The 22,987-nt window shown below is 32.7% G+C and overlaps 2 protein-coding genes and 1 long non-coding RNA gene across 4 annotated transcripts in view; all 3 read right to left on the bottom strand.

Annotated features, from left to right (window-relative positions):
- Positions 1-22,987, bottom strand: part of LOC135127212 (venom acid phosphatase Acph-1-like) — an 84,231-nt gene that overhangs the window by 60,533 nt on the left and 711 nt on the right. The window lies entirely within an intron of this gene.
- Positions 8,273-18,344, bottom strand: LOC135126565 (uncharacterized). 2 transcript variants are annotated; one of them, XR_010280065.1, is made up of 5 exons: positions 18,279-18,344; positions 18,151-18,221; positions 8,788-8,856; positions 8,650-8,739; positions 8,273-8,586 (listed from the first exon to the last, which is right to left on the bottom strand). It is a non-coding gene; the product is annotated as an uncharacterized LOC135126565 (long non-coding RNA). The 2 variants fall into 2 exon arrangements; XR_010280064.1 differs by having other exon boundaries at positions 8,273-8,739.
- On the bottom strand, positions 21,290-22,967 carry LOC135127211 (venom acid phosphatase Acph-1-like). The gene is made up of 6 exons (XM_064053605.1): positions 22,692-22,967; positions 22,536-22,640; positions 22,060-22,482; positions 21,890-22,013; positions 21,628-21,836; positions 21,290-21,571 (listed from the first exon to the last, which is right to left on the bottom strand). Exons 1-6 carry the CDS (start codon positions 22,791-22,793, stop codon positions 21,419-21,421), a joined length of 1,116 nt encoding a protein of 371 aa, XP_063909675.1. The 5' UTR covers positions 22,794-22,967; the 3' UTR covers positions 21,290-21,418.

Raw genomic sequence — 22,987 nt, 5'->3', positions numbered from 1 at the left:
ACCGGCATCCAAAAGTTATTTTTAGCTTTATTAAATTTAAAAAAAAATATTTTCATAGTGAATATTTGGAAAATGTTAGTCCGGGATCATCACTTTGCTATATTTTTCGATACAGTTCATCGTGATCAAATATTGTAGAAGTGTTTATAAATTTTTAAGCAACTTTTCCATTAAGCTCATTTTTCAAGACTTCCACCACATGAAATTTTTGACATCTTTTCGACTACCTTTGAAAATTATTTGAAGAGATTTTTGTGTAGAATCCGACTTCCAGAAGCTGTTTTCTACTTCTTTTCTTCAAACATTTTTCCAGAACCTCATGCATGAAATATGGCAATATTTTAAGTTAGAAAAAGTGATTATAAAAAACAAGCTATATTTTTTGAATCACCACATCGTGATTTATATCTTAGAAATTTTTGAGGATTTTTACGCAACTTTTCCAGAAGTCCTATTTATCAATTTTTCACATTTTTTGACCACTTTCGAACATTACCTAAAGGAATTTTTTTGTAGATTCGCTCATCCAGAGGTCATTTTTCACTTCATTCTTCAAAAATTCTTACAGTTATCCAGTAAGAAAAACAGTAATTTTAAAACAAGAAAAACTGTCTTTCAAACTGAATATGCTGTATGGAATTTTTGAGATCTTTTCTGCTACCTCCGAAAATTACCCAAAGACGTTTTTTTTTTATAGGATCTAATTTCCACACATCATTTTAGGTTCCATTTCTTGGAAAATTGTTAGCATTTTTCCAGAGTCGCTAATAAGAAATAGGCAGCTTTAAAATAAAATAAAAAAGATTTTCAAACTCATAATTTGAAAAACCGTAGTCCCGGACTCAGCTTTTATGAATTTTTAAATAACTTTTCCAAAAAGAGCAATTTTTTAATGAAATTTTTGACCTTTTTGCAGCCGACTTCCAGAAGTTATTTTCAGCTTCACTTCTTCGAAAATTCCTAACATTTTTCCAGAATCTCCTACATGAAATGAGGCAGTGTTTTAGGTTTAAAAAAAGTGCTTTTGGAACCGAAAATTTGAAAATCTTGCTCTGGGACCGTAAACGATATTTTACGAATCAACACGTCGACATCTGTATCCTAGAATTTTTTATAAAAGTTTTAGGCCACTTTTCTAAGAAGCTCAATTTTTTAATACTCATTAAATTCTTGGCCTTTTTTCTGTTAAATTCGAAAATTACACAAAGAGATTTTTTTGCAGAATTCGACCTCTAGAATTTATTTTCGGCTACATTTCTTCGAAAATCTGTCTTTCCAGAATCTCTTAAATGAAATATGGCAGTTTTTAGGATTAATCAAAAAGTGATTATGTATTACCAAACGGAATTTTCGAAAATCTTGCTCTGGAACCATAAACACTCAATAATTCTCGAGGTCTACATCTTAGCATTTTGTGTGTATTTTTAGGCAACTTTTCCAAAAACTTCATTTTTCAAAACTCAAAAAATTAAAAAAATAAAATAAGCGTACTTAAGTTTCGAATCTTCGGCAAGAAAGGATAATAAAAGTAAGACTTTATTGTGTAAAAATACATAAAGTAAGTTCTCACGAGTTAACTCAATGGAGAAATTGTGTATTATATATTTTATCAATATTTGTTAAATTTGAAGTGAATGGGTAGACTTTTTTGCAGACTTTTTGTTTTTAATCGATTTTTAAAAATGAACAACTGGATTAGAATAAATACCTCAGTTTAAGTTTAATACATCGATCATAAAGTAAATATAAACACACTAATTTCTCGATTTAATCGCATGATTGTTGAAATTAGAGTAAGTTGTGGTTCCAATCTTCAAGGTATTGTTTTTCGCTCTGAAATTTCTGGGTAACGTGATGGAGGTGTTGGAAGTTTTGTGATTAATTTTAATATTCACGGATGTGCATTTTTGCCACCATTTCAGGTGTGAAAAGAATTTCATGGGTATTATTCGTTCGAAGGTCTAAGCTTAGCAAGCTTAGGAAAGCGCATGTTCGCATTAGTCTGCGGACCCATCTCTAGAAATGGTGAAATCGTAGAAGTTAGCTTGCTAGTGTGCTACCATGATTGACTATTTTGTTTTTGAGGAAACTAATAAAGAAAGGTTATGCAACCCACATTACACAGTGCGTACTGGTAATTTCAATACGCTTTAAAACGACATATATCTTAGCAAAATGTGTTTTTTGTTTAAGATTAGAAACTTTTATGTATTAGGCAGCCTTAAATAATAAAAAAATAGTTCTTTGGACAAGAAAAAAACACTGAAATCACACTGGACTACAAGAATTCATACAACACCGAAGATACCTTGTTCACCCATTCGATCCCTGCGGTCTCATTAAAATATTTTCAGCCCATTTGGGAAGAATTTACATTTTTAACTAACATTTCTGTTCATCCAATGTTTCTGGAGTAATTGACAATTCACAAGGTTTTCATTCATTTGTTGTTATTTGTTATGTTCCAGAAACTTAAGAGACGTATGGGGAATTTTAAAAATAAATACTCGCAGTGCTGCCACCACAAATACACTAATTTTAGCTGCAAACTTCGTAGTATGTTGGGGGAATTTAATACCTTCAGGTTTAACGAATCGGTCTAATGTCCTATTGGCTAGTTTTTTAAATCTCATATACATATTTGAAGATAAGAGAAAATTGTAGTAAATTAAGACTGTTGTTTCTCTGATTTCCTGCATTTGCAGCACGCACATTAGACATATTTTATTTATATAATTTGACTAAGAATGGTGATTTTGTTGCAGGTTTTACTTATAACATTGAAATGTATTTTTATAAAATAGTTCTTTAGTAAACTGGTAATTATAACACATTAAAAACTGACGGTTTCAGCAGAATTTTAAGTCAGAAAGACAAATAGTTCCATTCTGGGATTTCTAGTTATTATTTCCAGATTTTTCAAGAATTGGCAACGTAGTGACATCTATGCATCGATTAAAAGTCATATAGTTGGTAGTACCACTAGCACGATCGGTAGCTGTGTCAGAAAAGCAGGTAGCAACAACGAATTCTTCAAACTTCGAACTATCGCTTCTAGATAGCGCTGTATGCCTACAGTTGACCTTCATTTGTTATCGCGACAAATCGCATAAAAAAGCGGTTTTGGATGTTACTAATTTGTCAAAAATTGTAATTTACAGAGGTAATGGTAACAATAAAACAAAAAGGGTAATTATTCAGTTAACTACGTAGATAATTTTTTATTTGCCATATGGGTAAAATGTATGGGATGAAATTGTCTATTTATACAAGAAATCTGATTTTCAATACTATATAATATATCGTCACCCCAAAATTTTGCTGAATAAATCCTGTCTAAAATGCACAAAATATGATGAGACAATACTTGTGATTCCATTCAAATTTTTTGAATTGCAAAACTGAATACATTTAAATCTTGTACACGTTTTGAAGTTATTGTAAGCATGGAAACATTTTAATCAAAATGTATGTGTTTATCAACCCCAAAAATTTGCCGAATAAATCCTTTCGAAAATGTGCAAAATATGATCAAACTAAACTTGTCATCGCATTCATATTTTTTAGATCTGCATATACAGGGTGACTAAAAAAAATTAATGAATCAGTCAAGTTAGTATTGATCAAATTACGAACGAGCCGTGATTTCCAGAGTGAAAGCGAATTTATTGAAATATTCCGTCACAGAACTCTAATGAGAAGAATCTATGATAGACATAAAGACACGGTTCTGAAAGCGAGGGAAGTACTGTCTAAACTTTTTAGACCAATTTGTTAGTAAACTTTTTTTGTGGCAGTTTTCCGCTTTTTTTTGGTCGCCTTTTCTTGTCGTTCTTGTGCGTTCCCCTCCCCCACTTTTTTTTGTCGCATTTTTTATCATCTTCTTCTTCTTCTTCTTATTATTATTATTATTACTTATTTCTACTTTTTCTGTGTCGTTTTTTATATCGCTTTTTTGTCACTTCTTTTGTTCTTTTTTTGTCTCCATTTTTTGTCTTTCCCCTCTTTCTTTGGTCGCTTTTTTTCATAGTCTTTTTCTCTCTCCTTTGCCGCTTTTTTGCCTATTTTTGCACTCTTTTTCCGCTTTTTATCGATTACTTTTGTAGCCTTTTTATGTCACGTTTTTTTTTTCGATGACCATCTAGCAGATTTTTTCTCATTTTTTTTTCCTTTTTTTTGTTTTTCTTTAATTAAATACAAAATTGACAATTTTTTGCTCCCAAGAAGAAAATTTTGGTCCACAGTCGGGGCTAGAAAATTTTGGACGTCATTTTTCTGTTATTTTGAAAATTTTGATGTAGTATCACTTTTAAAGTTTAAAAGATGTGTCACGTCGCATTGTCAAAAATGTCAAAACTAAAAAAATAAGGTTAAAATATTTAAAGATGTTTTGTGACGGTGAAACGACACTGACTGACGTCCAAGATTTTCTGGCCATGACTGTATGTACTTTTTGACGCACCTCATGTCCCCCAATCAAGCTTAATAAAATCTACTTAGTGTAAAAACGCAACACGGATCCTAAATTACATCTGCGTGGAGTTGAAGTTAGATTTATGTTTTAAATACCGGGTTGTTGAAGAGATGCCAAAAATTAAGCCCCACCCACCCACCCCTACCTTATTTGTGATGAATTTTTTATTCGTTGTCAGACAGAAGGGCGGAGTTTAAATGCAAAATCCATATCTTTGTACAAAAATTTACCATTTTAAACATGTTTAAGGTTTCTTCTTCTTCTTTCGATTTTCTTTTGCTTTTGAGACAATAAAAATATTCATTCGCTATTTTTTTCTTAAAATAGTCTATTTTCTACAATACGATCGTGTCTCAAACATATGGATTTTGCAGTTAAGCTCCGCCCCCCTATCTCACAACGAATAAAAAATTCATCACAATTGAAATCGGGTGGGTGGGTGTAACTTAAACTTTGGCTTTGTTTTTCTTAATATGTGTAGTTTTCTTTCAACCACACGATACTTAAAACATGGTATTTTCTTGTAGAGAAATATGAACTTTGCAGTTAAGCTCCGCCCCCCGATCTCACAACGAATAAAAAATTCATTACAATTGAGATGGGGCGGGTGGGTGGGGCTTATCTTTCGATTTTCTTAGTATATACACATAATCTTCTTCCAACCATAAAATAATTAAAATATGAAATGGTAAATTTGAGGTTAGATTAATGTTTTAAATGCCGGGTTGTTGAAGAGAAATTAATAATTAAACCCCACCCACCCACCCCTACTTCAGTTGTGATGAATTTTTTATTCGTTGTCAAACAGAAGGGCGGAGTTTAATTGCAAAATCCATATTTTTCTAAAAAAAATACCATTTTAAACATGTTTTAGGTTTTTTGTTCTGCTTCCTCTTTCGATCTTCTTTTGCTTTTGATAGAATAAAAATATTAATTCCCTATTTTTTCTCAAAATGGTCGATTTCCTACAATACGATCGTGTCTCAAACATATGGATTTTGCAGTTAAGCTCCGCCCCATGATCTCACAACCAATAAAAAATTCATCACAATTGAAATCGGGCGGGTGGGTGGGGCTTAAACTTTGGCTTTGTTTTTTTAATATGTGTAGTTTTCTTTCTACCACACAATACTTAAAACATGTCAGAGCGGTTTTCGACAATACCGATCCACAATGGACAGCATCGCTCATCTAGAGTCCGAAATATCCACAGCATTCACAAACAAGCAGAAAGTGTTGGCAATTTTATTGCTCACTATGTCAATAACTTCCTTCAAGACTGCATTAACAACACCGTCTCTTCTGTCAAGATGCTTCAAAATGGAATACCACAAGGCTCTGTTATCAGTGTCACGTTTTTCCTGTTAACCATCAATAGTATCTTTCAAAAAATTTCTCCACCAATTAAAGCCCACCTCTTCGCCGATGATCTGGTGATATTCACTAAGGGGAAAGACCTAGCGTCGATGCGTAACCTTCCCTACAAGATCTAGAAGACTGGTCAGCAACGACGGGCCTCAGATTTTCGACTACTAAATCCAAGTGTATGTTGTTCACTAAACGACAACTTCAAGAAAAACCGACTCTAAAACTGGGAAATGTCAACTTAGAGTTTCTAGAAGAAAATTAATTCTTAGGCTTAATTTTTGACCAACATTTGACTTGGAAGCCACACCTTAATTTTCTCAAACCAACCTGTTCCAAACTGCTTGACCTCTTAAAGGTCTTAGTCCATCACAGCTGGGGAGCTGATACCGTGACACTTCTCCAAGTTTACAAAATGATAATAAGATCAAGGATCGACTATGGTGCAGTTGTGTACTCCACCTGCAAAAAATCGTACCTTGGCCCTATTTGTACGATTCAGAACACTGCTCTTAGATTTGCGTTCGGCGCATTTCGAACGTCACCGGTTTCTGGCTTACATTGTTTAGCAAATGAACTCCCTCTCATTAATCGTTTCCACTATCTTCGCCTCAGTTATGTGGTCCACATCGCTAGAAACTCGAACAATCCTCTTAGACGACCAATCTTGGAATCAGCCCTTCAAAATCCTTTCAGCAAAAGACTACGTAGTGATCTTCAACAGCTCGACCTACCCAGCCTTCCTCAGACACTTTCTCACACCTTTACTTCGAATCCTCCATGGGTCAATTCTCCACTGCCAGTCAATACCTCTATGTCTATCTATAAAACAGACACCACACCACCTTCCGTCATGCAGTGAAGACCCCAACCGACGTCCTCCAATTTTCACTTCCAACTTACAGCAGCGTGTTGACTGGGGAATTATACGCTATCCTGGAAGCCCTTAACCACATCGTCAACCTCCAATGATTCCACTTCGTGCTCTTCACGGACTCCATGAGCGCATTGCAAGGCTTCAAGGCGTTGTTTCCAGTCAATCCACTCGTAGTTCGCATCCAAGAACAGTTTCAACAACTTCAACTTCAGGGCAAAGAAATTCTCTTCTGCTATATACCCTCTCATACGGGGATAACAGGCAATGAAACAGCAGACACCCTAGGTAAGGAAGCGATACTTTCAGTCAATTTGAAACCTCTTCTAGCTGTCCCATCTACGGATATTAAGAGTCTCTTTCGAACTCGCATTGTAGCATCCTGGCAACGCAAATGCGACGCGCATCCCTCCCTCCACGCAAAATCCAGCCCAACGTCACAACACTGTTGCCTCTACCTAGTACTCGCCAGGGCCAAGTCTTAATCTCCCGACTCCGGCTTGGGCATTCCAGATTGACTCATGCTTATCTGTTCTCACTCGATAAGGTCCCACCTCAGTGTACGAAGTGCAACATATTCTACTCCACTGTACAACATTTAAACAGACCCGCATCCGGTAGTCACTGCCACCATCACTTACCGAAGTTCTGGGTGATCTCCCATCTGTAGAAAATCTTTTGCAGTTCCTCTCAACAGCGGGCCTTCTGCAGTTAATCTAAGGATTGATCATTGTATTATACTTATCTTGTATTGTACCGCCCTGTCACTAATAACACTTCGTGGTTGATGTGACAATAAACATTTACTTAAAAAAAAAGAAGTGAAATTTTCTAAGTACCTTTTATGTCTCCCAGACAGCTTTAAATATGAACACGAACGAAAAGCTGTGATTGGTTGTAAAATGATTATTCCCTGAAAGAGTTCTCTGTATGAAACAAGAAGAGTGGGGTCCATGCAACAAATCTGTTGTCAAGAATTAGAACTACAAGAACGTGCGAGGTGTGAACATGGAAAGTCATATCGTGAAGATCTCATTGATTTTTTATTTTAAATTATTTTTAAATCGACAATTTTCTACTGATGGTAGTGTTTTTTAGGCTCCAAAAGTGAGTACTTGTGGAACTCATTTTTCTTTCAATTTGAACAATATTCATGAATATTCATTCTAAACAACAGTACAAAGCACTTTTGAATTTTGTAATAGCACTTCTTAAATTTCTCAAGACATTCTCTTCACATTTGATGAAATTTTTTGTTTTAGTTTTCAGTATATTTTAGTAAATTATTATAGTATTACACACAGTTTTCGTAAATTTTTTGTAATTTAAACTAAGTGTATATACATTATTTTAAAGCTTTTAAAAGTACTTAAAGTAACTATTAATAATGAATAGCACTACCAAAATAACAAAAATTCAGCTGTTACACTCCGGGAATTATTTAAAAAAAGAATGAAACTTGAGTCACAGATCTTCGGAAACTAAAAATAAATGTAATCCTTTTGGGAAGAGTGATGAGAAAACACAGAAATGTTACTTTAATAATATTTAATGTGTACAGAATATATTTTTGTGTATGAGTATCTCAAGAATTTTAACAAATTTCCAACTTTTGAAATGCAAGCTTTGGAACTATTGTGAAAATAGTACTCAAGTTAAATTTTTCTTTCTTGGTAGTTCAAAAGTTGAAAATTCTCTCGAATTAAAACAGAAAATTTTTGAACTTGTTTGTGTTCTTTCAATATGTTAATAAAAATTAGTCGACTGAGTTTGAAATCACTTAGATCCAAAAGAGCTTCTCAGACACTATTCTTGAAGCGTTAGGATCGGTTTGAATTAAGATGACTAAATATGTTGTCACAGAAAGAAAAATCTGAAAATAAAAATAGTGATCAAGTACTTAATTAAATTTAAATTTCTAGAAAGGTTCGTGTACCCTTAGTGCCAAATTATAGTTCAAGTCGAAAATTCCACCTGCGGAAATTCTAACTTCATAATGTAGCGACTTTACCAGAAAAATACTAATCTAAAATGTGTTACTCTGTGTGAAAAAACAAAAAACTCTGGAAGTTACCTCGTTCCGAAATATTTGTTCTTTCTTCTCAATTGTTAGTCTATTCAATGTGTTTCGCGTTTTAATAACCTGAAAAAAGAAAAATTATCCTTGACGTTAAATTCAGTAAAACAAATCTACCGAAGACTTTATTTTCTCCGCTATGAAAATCAGAATTCCTAATTTATAGCAAAACAAAGCTATGCCAGCAAATACAGGAAAATTTGTCTGTTTTCCATTCATAAAAGCATTAATAATGAGTCCATATAAGTTTAGAGTCGTGGTCACGAATCGCGTAGAAATCGCTATTAGAATTAAAATTGTGTTTAAGTGGTTACATTGTTCTAAAAGGTTGCAAATTTTCGAATAAACAACCATACATTTCCGAAAATCTTCAGGTGATAAGTACTTTTCTTTCAGTTTTGAATTAATAGCCGAAAACATTAAAGCAGCGCTATTGTAGACAGTTAGAAATTGGCATGGCAATATTAGCTCAATGGTCATCATAACGAAATACATTGTGAAAGTTACTGACCCTTGGAAAAGCGTAAATTTTGTTGAGGTAGTATAAATCAGATGCAGTATACCACAAAACAATAACAATAGAATTTCACCTGCCATAAGTGCACATGCCAACCACACTGAATTTCCATAATCTAAAGTTATTTGCAAATCCTGGATATGTTTTTCTAAAGCTGCTACAGTTTTAAACACGTTGTAGATTTTTTTGCGATACACTTTGCTCCAAATGATGTTGCTACATCCTGTTAAAATTAGAAACAATCCTCTGAAGAAGCTAAGTAATTTTGTGATCAAAGAAGCTGCAAAAAATTGTGGATAATATTTAAACAAGTAAATCGATGGCAAAATTATGAGTAAAACGTGAAGTATTTCTATTGCTAGGTTGAGACGAAACTAAGAACGAGGTTCGACAATGTCTTCTAGATGAAAGTGGAGGAAGCCAAAACAACGTAGAACACGATAGTTGAGTTTTAGGAGCGGAGAAATGCTTGAGAAGTCGGTCATGATGTATTTGAGTTCTTTTAAAGATCAATACAGGTGTTGTGGACTGTACTGTAAATATTTCAGTGTTGTGTTGCAACTAGACAGTTAATTATTATTTATTAAAGCTTTTTTAGTTTCATCGATCATCGTGGTAATTGTTTCGGTATCATTTAATTTATTAAACTTTTTATGTTTTTATTTTGTGAAGAACTTTCTCTTCTCTTTATGTTTTCATTGGTGTTTATTTTTTAAGTTCTTTAATATTCGCAATATAAATTGCACAATTTGAAGAGGCAAGAGGTTTACAAAATTTTTATATACAGTCATTCTAATTATTGGTTTACCGTGATTACGATAACCTACAGTATGTAGAAGAATTCAAAGTAATTGTGTTTTTAATTTCAAAGAAAAACTGTAAAATTTTCTTATAACAGTTTTATCCTTTTTACTTCCCGAGCGTAAGCAAAGGAAGTATTGTAATCGAGTCCGTCGGCCGACTCTCTACTTTTATGTTTTCTCGATCTTTCATGACCCCTAGAAGACGAAGAAATAGGTCTCCCATTTCCGTCTGTCTGTCCGTCTGTCCGTCTGTCCGTCCGTCTGTCCGTCTGTCCGTCTGTCCGTCCGTCTGTCCGTCTGTCCGTCTGTCCGTCCGTCTGTCCGTCTGTTGTCCCGGATTTTTATTAGACAGATAATCTCCGAAAGTACTCGACCGATTGTTGTGAAATTTTGTACTTATATTAAGAATATCATGTAGATGGTAAAACGCTAACCAAAATTTGTCTAATCATCCCCACCACTAATGCGATGACGTCACTTCAAAATTGTACATAGTAAATGGGTTTTCAATTGTATAAAATAACATAGTCCTACACATGTAGTTTACAACTCTGAATCGACTTTTCACCCGAAACGTCCAGATTTTTGGAAAAAAAATCAAAATTATAAAACAACATTTTGAAATTTAATTTTTAATCTGCTAACCAGAATGCTTTGAAATGTTGCAGATGTTTTAAGGCTATAAAGAGCATCATAAATCTTTAGTCAAAAAATATTTGCTTATCCCCTCCAAAAACTTGATGACGTCAGCTCAAAAGTTTGTGGAATAAATCATTTCTAAAATGTACAAAATATGATGAGTCTGTGCTTGTGATCTATCACTCCATTCATATTTTTTGGATTTGCATATACAGGGTGACTCAAAAAAATTAATGAATGCGTAAATATATTTTATTGATTTAATCAGGAACTACAAAACCGAATGCTCTGAAATCTTGCAGATGTTTTAAGGTCATAAAGAGCATAATAAATGTTTAGTCAAAATATATTTGCTTATCCCCTCCAAAAACTTGATGACGTCAGCTCGAAAATTTGCCGAATAAATCATATCTAAAATGTACAAAATATGATGAGCCTGTACCTGTCATTTATCACTCCATTCATATTTTTTGGATTTGCATATACAGAGTGACTCAAAAAAATTAATGAATGCGTAAATATATTTTATTGATTTAATCAGGAACTACAAAACGGAATGCTCTGACATCTTGCAGATGTTTTAAGGTTATAAAGAGCATAATAAATGTTTAGTCAAAATATATTTGCTTATCCCCTCCAAAAACTTGATGACGTCAGCTCGAAAATTTGCCGAATAAATCATATCTAAAATGCACAAAATATGATCAGTCTGTACTTGTGATCTATCACTCCATTCATATTTTTTGGATTTGCATATACAGGGTGATTCAAGAAAATAAATGAAAGCGTAAATTTATTTTACTGATTTACTCTGGAACTACAAAACCGAATGCTTCGAAATCTTGAAGATATTTTAAAATTATCATAAGCATGGTAAATTTTTGATCAAAATGTATTTGGTCGTCCCCCCTAAAAAATTTATGACGTCACCCCAAAATTTTGCTGAAAAAATGCCATCTTCAATGTGTAAAGTATGATGAGTCCATACTTGTGATTTATCACTGCATTAAAATTTTTAATATTTGGTTATACAGGGTGTCTGAAAAAAATTAATGACGGAGTGAATTGATTTTGCAAAACTGAATACTTAGAAATCTTGACGTTTTGAAGTTATTGTAAGCATGGTAACTGTTTAATCAAAATGTATCTCTTCATCAACCCCAAAAAAAATTCATTACGTCCTCTCAGAATTTTGCTGAATAAAGTATATGATTTGACTATACTTGTAAAATTTTTGATATTTGCTTATACAGGGTGTCTGAAAAAAATTAATGACGGAGTGAATTGATTTTGCAAAACTGAATACTTAGAAATCTTGACGTTTTGAAGTTATTGTAAGCATGGTAACTGTTTAATCAAAATGTATCTCTTTATCAACCCCAAAAAAAATTCATTACGTCTTCTCACAATTTTACTGAATAAAGTATATGATCTGACTACACTTGTAACTAATCATTGCATTCAAATTTTTTAACTTGCTTATACAGGGTGACTCAAAAAAAGAAATGAATCAGTCACTTTATTTTAGTGAATAAATCAAGAATTGCTAAACTGAATATTTTGAAGTCTTGCAGATGGTTAAAATTGATTGTGAGCATGGTAAATTGTTAATGAAAATATATCTGTTTATTCCCCCGAAAAAATTCATGACGTCATCTACAATTTTTGCCAAAAAAGTTTAACTCAAAATGTGCAAAATATGATGAGTTTTAACATAAGCAACTGTGGCCTGTGGTTTAGTGGAGGTGGAGTTTGCAGTGCAATTAGAAGTTCCGGTAACAGATCCCGGCACTTCCAACTTTTTTCGCCCATCAAATCAAGAACAGCACTTCCGATTTTCGCAACAATAATGTTATAATATTTATTTATTTGTTATTGTGTGTTCGTGAATAAGCACCATAAATAGCAAATGTTGAAATTTTTTTTTGTGATCGGAAGAATATCTCTTAATCATTTTATATATTGTCAATACATGATTAACTTCGACTGTTAATGTTTATACATCGAGAGAAGCAGAGAAAAAGTACATACGCATTTGCTTCAGTTACGCCACTGACCGTGTCATTTCTTTATCGCACGTTGAGACATAGTTTATATAAACAAACTCCCAGCCATAGCAAAAAGCGGAAGTTGGAAACGACGAGCGGCGCGGGGTTTGGGTGGCGAGACGAAACAGTTGCGATTGCGAAATGCGAAGCCAATTCGAAAAAAACTGTTGAAGAGTGAATGTCATTGAGGATATATATCTCCAAATTTTAAAAATTGGACCAAGTTACAATAATTGTTGCCTGGTAAGTGCAGATATTTTGGATTTGCATATACGGGGTGATTCAAGAAAATAAATGAAAGCGTAAATTTATTTTACTGATTTACTCAGGAACTACAAAACCGAATGCTTCGAAATCTTGAAGATATTTTAAAATTACCATAAGCATGGTAAATTTTTGATCAAAACGTATTTGGTCGTCCCCCCTAAAAAATTTATGACGTCACCACAAAATTTTGCTGAATAAATCCTATCTAAAATGTACAAAATATGGTGAGTCTCTTCTTGTAATTTGTCATTCCATTCAAATTTTTTCGATTTGCATAAACAGGGTGACTCAAAAAAATTAATGAAAGCGTAAATTTATTTTATTGATTTAATCAGGAACTACAAAACCGAATGCTTTGAAATCTTGCAGATGTTTTAAGGTTATAAAGAACATAATAAATTTTTAGTCAAAATATATTTGGTTATCTTCTACAAAAAACTGATGACGTCAGCTCAAAAGTTTGCCGAATAAATCGTATCTAAAATGTACAAAATATGATGAGTCTGTACTTGTGATTTATCATTTCATTCATATTTTTGGATTTGCATATGCAGGGTGACTCAAAAAAATTAATGAAGGCGTGAATTTATTTTATCGATTTAATCAGGAATTACAAAACCGAATGCTTTGAAATCTTGGGAATATTCTAAAGTTATTATAAGCATGGTAAACTTTTGTTCAAAATGTATTTGTTCATCCCTCCTAAAAAAATTGATGACGTCACCCTTAAATTTTGCTGAATAAATCCTATCTAAAATGCAAAAAATATGATGAGTTTGTACTTGTGATTTATCATTCCATTCATATTTTTTAGATTTTCTTAAGAGGTGGTTCAAAAAAATTAATGAAGTCAATTTATTTTATTGATTAAATTAAAGGCAACACTTATTATTAGTATTACACCCCAACCAACCCAATTTGGTAGACAAAAAATTTGTTAAAGGAAAAACTCGGTTGAAACATAAGGGTAGCATGCTTATTTACATTGACTTTAACATTACAGACCTGCATTTGTTTTATGCGTTAACTTGGTTCCGCGAATGTGAAATAGACATGTTTATAATCAACCAATTGTGAATTTCACCGTCAAGAATTAAAATAAAACCCAATGTTTTATATAATAAGCGGAAGTCGAAGCAATAAAACCGATGGTCGTTTTGTTTACAGTTTCTCTGTTTGACTCTCAAGTGTGCTGTTACGCCTGTCATCTTAAATTAAGAATGTTTATACATACACGATTTTCAGCTGCCTGGGATACGTATACGTGAGTAAATTGTTTCGTTATTTTATTGATTATTACAAATCAATATTCAAAACGACCCAATTCATTTTCCCGAAAATTTGAGAATATAATAATTTTATTCTTAGTATTACACTACATCTATCCCAAACTGATATACGTGTCCTTGCAAAAATGTTGATGACGTCATCGCAATTTTTTTTTAAATTCCCACTACAAAAATGTAATGAGAAAAAACACAATAGGCATGCAGTCGTCAAGTTTCCGACAGCGAGGGAAGTACTGTCTAAACTCTTTAGACCAATTTTTTTTTTTTCAAAAACCACTATCCGTAAAGTTAAAAATAAGGTGGATTAATAACTCTAGTTATAAAAAAAGACCCAAGAAATCCAGACGATTATTTTACCACTCACATTAAAAAAAAAAAAACACAATGTACCCTACAGATTCATCCACATTTTTAAGAAAAAAAAAATGCATTCCCAAGATTCGTTCACATTCTGTAAAAAAGTCACAAAGGGACTTTGAAAACCTTTTCACATCCTTTCAAACATACAATGGTGCCCAAAGATTATTTCACAAAAAAAAAAAAAAATCCAGAAGATTATTTCACACTTTAAAGTAAAAGACACAAGGAACCCCGAAAATGTTTTCACATTCTTTTAAAAAAGATATGCTCGGAGATTCTTTCAAATTCTTTCAAAAACAACGCGTCAGGAGCCCGAAATTTTTTTTCATATTAAAAAAACATAAGAGTCCAAACAATTTTTTTCACATAATAAAAACGACTTCCCGAAGATTCTTTCACAATCTTCAAGCTCCCCGAACATACTGTAGTGACATTTTGGTACAAAATGTTTAATTTTTTACAAAAATCTAGGGATCTAGACTAAAACATCAAATCGGATTCATAAAACACAATTAGAAGAGTGTGTTATTTTATAAAATTTAAATGGCTATTTTGCCTGTGTTGATTTTTATTATACAAATAATCTCCGAAACTACTGGACCGATTGTTATCAACTTGTATATATATTTTAGGAATATCGTGGAAATGGTAAAACGCTAACCAAAAATGTTAATCTCCGAAACTACTGGACCGATTGTTATCAACTTGTATATATATTTTAGGAATATCGTGGAAATGGTAAAACGCTAACCAAAAATGTTTTATAAAAAAATCCGTTTAGATTTTATAAAATAATATACTCCTGTACTTGTGTCTCATGAATCCACCTCTAAATTTTCGCAAAAAAATCCAAATTGAATACTAAAGTTTTATGAGAATAATATAAGCGATGCGTATGGGTTAGGGGTTAGGGTGTCCTGTTAACAACGCTAAGATCATGGGTTCGATTGGTATAATCTGTAAATTTTTAACTTATACGGATTATCATAAAAAATAAAATTTCCGAAAATCCAATTTTATTAAACTGTACGTCAGGTACGAGGGAAGTTCTGTGTAAATAATCTTAGACCATTTTTTTCATCTTTCTGTAATATGAGTCGAGTGCACATCACAATGTAAATTGCAAAATTTCAGTAAATTTACTAAGCAAAATTTTGATATGACGTCATTCAATTTTTGTAGGGGATGAACTGACAAGTTCTGAATAGCGATATACCATAGATAGGTAATACTAATGTACGCTTAAAATATATTGTAATATGTCCAGTAGTTTCGAAGATCTAAATGACCAGATAGGCGACAGGTGAGGAAAGGGTGCCATGTTTTTTCGTAACCTACTTACGAGTTATGGAAGTAAAAATTTACTTATCTAATCAGAAGTTTTATCTTTTCTCTTTTCTTCTATATGCAATAGATTATTATTTATCAGTGATATCCATAGATAAGACAGCAATATGAAATAAACCACTATGTTCTACGTTATGTTCTTCAAAATGGGGGGAGAGGATTATTAACACATTGTGTTTTAGTGTTCACGAAAAATCTGGGAAAAACCACGAAAATCGTCTATCAACCTGAGATTATTTTTCCTAATTTGGAATACCTTAGTTTTCGAAATATCCGAATTGAAATTTAGATTTTTAAAATATCTCAAAATTTGCCTAATACATTTTGACGATTCTGGGAAAAAAATACGAATTTCCGAAGAACTGAAGGTGAAATTAACTTCTGGAGGTCGAAGTCTACAAAAAAATCTCTTTAGGTAATTTTCAAAAGCAAGCGAAAAATGTCAAAATTTCGAAAGAGGGAAATGAAAAAAATCAGATTTTTGAAAAGATGTATAAAAATTCACAAAACATTTTTCTTTTGGGCAACTCCCGAAAAACTGGGTTGTCAAAAACGATCGTGCTTGCGCAGGACTGGTACGTCTATGAAGGAAAATAATCTCAAGTCGATACGAGGACTAAATATTTCTAAATATTTAACATAGTTTTCCGGGTTCAATGTCAAATTTTCAAAATATGTCGAAATGTGTCGTACCACAATCTGAGGACTGTGGGAAAATGGTAGCAATTTTTGAAGAAATAAACTCGAAAATATCTTCTGGAAGTCGAAATCTAGAAAAAAATTTTGACATGATTTACCATGCTTACGATAACCTAAATCATTTCCAAAATTTCAGAGCAGTTTCAAAGTTAAATTGCAAGATGTTGTAATTTTGATTTTTTTTTTTTCAAAAATATGGATGTCTAGGATAAAAATTCAACACGAGTTCATGAACCACATGTGCAGGAATATCTTATTTTATAAAATTTAAATAGGAGTAATATGTACGACTGTAAATTTTGAAGATGACGCCAACAAATTGTTGGTAGGGACGATTAGCCAAATTTTCGTAATACACATATAAAATTTAACAACTGGTTCAGCAGTTTCGGAGATTATCTATTTAAAAATCCGGACAGACAGTAGACAGACAGACAGACAGACAGACAGCCGAAAACGGGTGATCCATTGTTTCGAGTTTACGCCCTGAAAGTAAAAAATGCTCTTATTTAATGTTTACATATATAGTTTTCATGTATCTGTTATATTTTTAGAAATATTTATTGCATTTGTAATTGTAACATGCTGCATTCTCAAAAATGTAAATACCTGTATTAAAAAAAAAGAAGTAGACTGGGAAATTTCCCACTGTCCTTTCGGTACAATCCGATACTGAAAAAATATATATCTTAAAATGGAATTGTTGCACAATTTTGGTGCGAGAATATGACAAAACGTTTTCCAACCCAATCTTATTTTGTTGTTATTTTCAGTAACCCTTAGTTTGTGACGTGACACTTTCTACACTGTAAAAAAGCTGTAGACAATTAAATTTTCACAGTCTGCTCCAAATATATTTTTTATTGTACAACCGTTATATTTCATATTTTACATTTTAAAGTTTGGTCACGGTTAGTTATAACTTTAAATCCGGTTTTATAATTTGTAATGATAATATTATTTCATCAATGTTAAACAATAGCAACGGCGTTAATTATTATTATTTGTGACTGTGTATTACAAATTCTAATACAATTTGATCAAAAGATTAGACAAATTACATAATCGATTTTGTCGCATTAGTTGGTAAAGCTGTTATTACTAGAGTTAACGTATATCTAAAATTGGCTCTTTGCAACTACGGTAAACTTTTCTTTCAATTATTGCCTTTACTTTACTTCATGAAAATTTTATTTGGCTAGTAATTACGAGTACCTACCTATGCTTAAAATTCTTAAAATTTCACAATAAACAATGCAGTTTCGGAGATATGGCTTATAAAATTAGCACCAGTCGACAGACTAGCGAAAATGGGGATTTTACTTTTCACATAAAATAAAGTCTTTAATACATTTAAACCGACGATTCATTGATTAATAAAAAACTAATACCTGCTATAATTTGCGAAGCTTTCGGGTCGGTCTGAATCAACATTACTAAATATAATGATAGATGTAAAAATCTGAAACCCAGTTTTTAGTGTTATAATTCTGTTTTAACTTATTTGCGATAGTCTTACATTTACACCCAAACTATAGTTTAAATGGAAAATCCTCCCAGAGATATCTTAACTTGGTCGTGCAAAATATAAAGCAGGAAAGCCTGAATCTAGAAAGTCCGTATTCAATCTACCATTCAATAAATATTTACTTTGCATGTTTATCTCTTTCTTATGTATTTGTTGATTTTCAATAGCAGGGAGTGCCTTACTTTATTTGCCTACCGATCAGTTATCATTACAACTTCCGTCGAATTTACTTATACAGAAGTTGTTAAATTCTCTGCATTAAAAATCAACCCCCACATTTTGCATATCATCAGTGCGCTTCCATAAAATGACGAAATCAACGTAGTTAAGGCCATTTCATACTCATGCACTATAGCACCATAAACCCCCAACGTCATCAACACAAAGCTCTAAGTAAATAACAAAATAATCTGAATCGGATAGAGCTTGTTCATAAGTCTAATAACGTTTTGTGTGAAGATCGCAACAAAGGCGATATTTTTTCACAGAAATGGTCTTCGAATTTAGCTCGTGGTCGATCTCAAGAAACATTAATCTTGCAGTGTTTGTAAACAGAACGTACTGACAGTAAAATTTGCTTGAGACCATAAAATAAACGTAAATAGAAAAATAAGAACGGCTTGAGTGTCTAGAGATATTTTCATGGTGTCTTTGTCAAACAAATATACCGTCCACTGTTTTCACCGTACCATAGTGCAGATCGAACGACGCTCTTTGGAAATCTTCATTCAGCTGATAGAAATACTTGAATAGTTTGAAAATTTTTCTTTGGTAGATTTTGCTCCAGAAAATGTCTAAGTCGATGAGGACTGTCAGTAATCCGGTGAATAGCCAACAAGTCATCATCGGTGACGGAAGTCTCGATTGCGGGCCCAGAAAACCCTCGAAGCGGCGTTCTCGATCCATCGAGAGGGGCGTGTAGGTTTAAATAAAGGCCACCGTCAATTCATTCCACGAGAGTACAGTCAAGTTGCGCCGGAATTATTGTGTACATAACCGCTGTGTAATCAGTCGTGTAAATTCGAGGTATTAAGAAATAAATTGCCGATTTTAATCACCCGATCAACGTAACAATTCTATAGATTTCAAGCGAGATTGACCTAAATAAAATTTGTGATGATGCCATCAAGTGAACGAAACCCAGATATTTTAAATTGAAGTGAATAATTCTCAGGATTGTGAACATTTACTTTAAAAGTTAATTAAATAGTGAAATAATTTGAGATGGACGAAATCTTAAAATTTTTACGATATGAAATAATGTAAAAATCTCAGCTGTTGAATATTCATTACGTTTCAAACAAAAACGTGCTTCATTCTGTGTCTCAAAAAAAAATCTTTTCGGGTATTAATATTCAAGAATCGATTGTATAAATTACTTCTGCGTTGATGGCAGAGATGCCTCGTACAGTGAAAAATTATTTCAGAAATTCAAATTCAGGCAAATCGGAAAAGCTTTCTATCTATTTCGCAAAATTTTTTGAGAATTTTTAAGCCATTTTTCCAAGAAGTCTCTTTTTCGGACTGCTGCCTACGTATGAAATTTTTTACATTTTTTTCGACTACATTTGAAACTTACTTTTAAAGATTTTTTTCTGTAGAAACCGATTTCCAGAAGTTATTTTCAGCTTCATTTCTTCGAAAATTATTACGGTTTTTGATTATAAAAAAAAAATGACTTTCACGCTGAATATTTGGAAAATTTTGGCGCGGGATCATCATTTCGTTGTATTTTTCGATGCAGTTCGTCGTGATCAAATATTGTAGGAGTGTTTATAAATTTTTAGGCAACCTTTCCAAAAAGTTTAATTTTTCAGGACTTCCACCTTATCAAATTTCTGGCATCTTTTCGACTACCTTCGAAAATATGAAATTTTCTTTAGAATCCGAATTCCAGACTTATTTTCGACTTCTTTTCTCCGAAAATTCCTACCATTTTTCTAGATTCTCCTGTGTGAAGTATGGCCATATTTTAGGATAGAAAAAGTCTATCTATATCTTAGACATTTTTGCGGATTTTTACGCAACTTTTCCAGAAGCTCTATTTATCAATATTCCCACTTACGAATTTTTTCCCATTTTTCGACCACCTTCGAAAATTATATGAAGGGCGCTTTTGGTAGACTCCTATATCTGGAAACTATATTTGGCTTTATTTGCTCAAAACTTCTTACTATTTTTGAATATAACAATTTTTAGAATTAAAAAAAAAAATATTTTCATACTGAATATGTAGAAAATCGTTTGGGATTATCATTACAGTGTATTTTTCTATTTTAAATTGTCGAAATTCATGGTAAGTATATCGCATATAACTGAATATTTGAAAAATCATGCTCTCGGGCTATCAGATTTTTGTAATGAATTTTTGGAATTTTTTCAATACTCATGAAATGTTTGGTCTTTTTTCAACTAAATTTGAAAAACACAAAAAAAGATTCCAGAATTCATTTTCCGCTGTTTTTTTTCGAAAATCTGTCTTTCCAGAATCTCTTACATGAAATGTAACAATTTTTATAATTAACAAAAAAGTCATTATTATCAAACGGAATTTTCAAAAATCTTGCCCTGGAACCATAAACACACTAGAATTACCATTTTGTGTGGATTTTTAGGCAACTTTTCCAAGAGCTCCATTTTTCAAGACTAATAAAATATATAAAAAAAAAAAATACAATAAGCGTACCTAAATTTTTAGTCTTCGGCAAGAAGTATGTAAATAAGACTTTGTTGTGTACAAATAGATAAATAAGTTCTCACGAGTTAACTCGATGGAGAAATTGTGTATTACGTATTTTATCAATATTTGTTAAATTTTTATATTTTTATATGATTTTTAAAAATGAACAATTGGATTAAGATAAATACTTCAGGTTTAAGTTTAATACGTCGTTTATAAAGTAAAAATAAATACACTAATTTCTCAATTTAATCACATGATTGTTGAAATTAGAATAAGTTGTCATTCCGATCTTTGTAAATATAAGCAAAGCCGTTGTACGTATTTTTAATTAATTTATTTACATGTTATGAAAAACAAACATCAATCAGATAACTATAAAATTTTCATGATTCATTCACGTAGTATGTTCATAAGGATTTATATTTTGGCACTTCTATCTTATCGCTGTTTACATTAATTCTCCAGTAAATGTGCAAATATCGGCCATTCCAGGAAAATCGTCAGCTATTAGTTCAGCAAATTTATCAATCTCGCAAAAACTTGTGCACCCAGGTATCGTCAATAGTTTGGGAGCGGCTTCACTATAATCCTGATACAACAACTAAAATCAAACAAAACTAAATCAACACCCAGTAGTTATTTAGAATAACTGACAACCTTCAAGCCATAAACTCCGTCTATGTTATGTATTTCAAATATAACTGTAGCACCATATGGAGGCATACGTTTGTCATAAAGACCCAGACTGTTTAACAATATAGCAACTTGAAAGTCGTGTGCTGAATACAAAGAAATTTTTCTTTCTTCCGGTAAAAGTCCTTCTGTTTTTGCCACCGAATCGTCTAGAATCTTCTTCAAAAATTTCCCTAGATGATACAAGAAATTTTATTTTTTTTGCATGACCTGAGCGCCTACCAACCGATAGCCAATCTTCTCAACCCTGGTGTGACAGTGGCAAATTCAAAATAACGAGACGCAGCTTCTTCCGGAACGTCCGGAAAGATTTCAGACGTCCATTCCGGTAGTTCAAGTCCGTAATCTTGCTGCGTCAAAATGTTATCGCTCGATTTTAGTGACTCAGACACTTACCTCGCTTTCAAGAGTTTCGAACACATCGAGTACTTCGTCAGGTGATGTCACCGCCAGACCGCTATAATTCGATAATTGTTGATAAAGGTTTTGGTAGCTGTCGAGAATTGCTTTTCCTTCTAGAGATAACATAAATTTGTAGTATTGTCGGACAAAATTGGAGCAATAAATTAAGGGGATTCCTATTAGTTCTTCTTGTTGTTCGACGTTGAAAGGGATGGGTTGCCAGTTCAGACCTTCGGTGAAAATATCGGATTCAAGGGGTGGGAAAAGACCAGCAAGGACCAACTCTAGAGACATTTTTGTTCGTTTGAAATTTGTGGATATGGCATAGACTACATCTGGGGTGTACTGAGCTGGGATGAAGTCGCCGTAGGTTTCACGAAGATAACGCCCTATTTCGTATTGTGTTTTCTTCCCTTTCTGTTGATTATTATCTTAGTAACATTGTCTAAGTTGTGGAAAATTTTACTTACAGTTGTCAGTTGGCTGTAACCAAAGGGTTCGTACGTTTCATTAATGTTGGGATCATTTGGAAAAAGTGATGTTCTATCAGGTGTTCTGTTGCCATGTCTAAAGAGCTATAAAGTCTAATATATTCTATATTCAAGATACAATTGTTTTTGATTTACCACATGTAGGAAAACAAGAGTGTCTGAGTCTGAAGATGCCGATTCAAAACATGTCGCACACACCAACAAAAAGGCGTAAATTAGAAACATAGTCGTCTTCATTATCTAAGTTTGCAAAAACTGCTACCGGTCAGAAGTTTAGATTATAATTTTATATACATCTGTGTAATCGTACAAAAGTAATTGTTTCAATATACCTAATCAATGATTACGAAGTGGTCTTTCAACAAGCCTGTGATACAAGTTCATTAACTACGTCGATAAATAAAAAAATGGAAAATAACTTGAAATTAAGG

The sequence above is a fragment of the Zophobas morio genome, unplaced genomic scaffold, assembly GCF_036711695.1.
Source record: "Zophobas morio isolate AGI-343-1 ecotype UQ-CSIRO unplaced genomic scaffold, CSIRO_AGI_Zmor_V1 ptg000011l, whole genome shotgun sequence".
NCBI lineage: Eukaryota > Metazoa > Arthropoda > Insecta > Coleoptera > Tenebrionidae > Zophobas > Zophobas morio.
The sequence above is the reverse complement of the archived record's forward strand: the minus strand, read 5'-3'. Positions and strand labels throughout refer to the sequence as shown.

Coding starts and splice junctions, on each gene's coding strand:
- LOC135127211 (XM_064053605.1), bottom strand. CDS start 22,793: ATGAAGACGACTATGTTTCTAATTTACGCCTTTTTGTTGGTGTGTGCG. Junction 22,641..22,691: donor CTCTTGTTTTCCTACATGTG/GTAAATCAAAAA, acceptor TAGACTTTATAG/CTCTTTAGACATGGCAACAG. Junction 21,572..21,627: donor ACGGAGTTTATGGCTTGAAG/GTTGTCAGTTAT, acceptor GTTTGATTTTAG/TTGTTGTATCAGGATTATAG.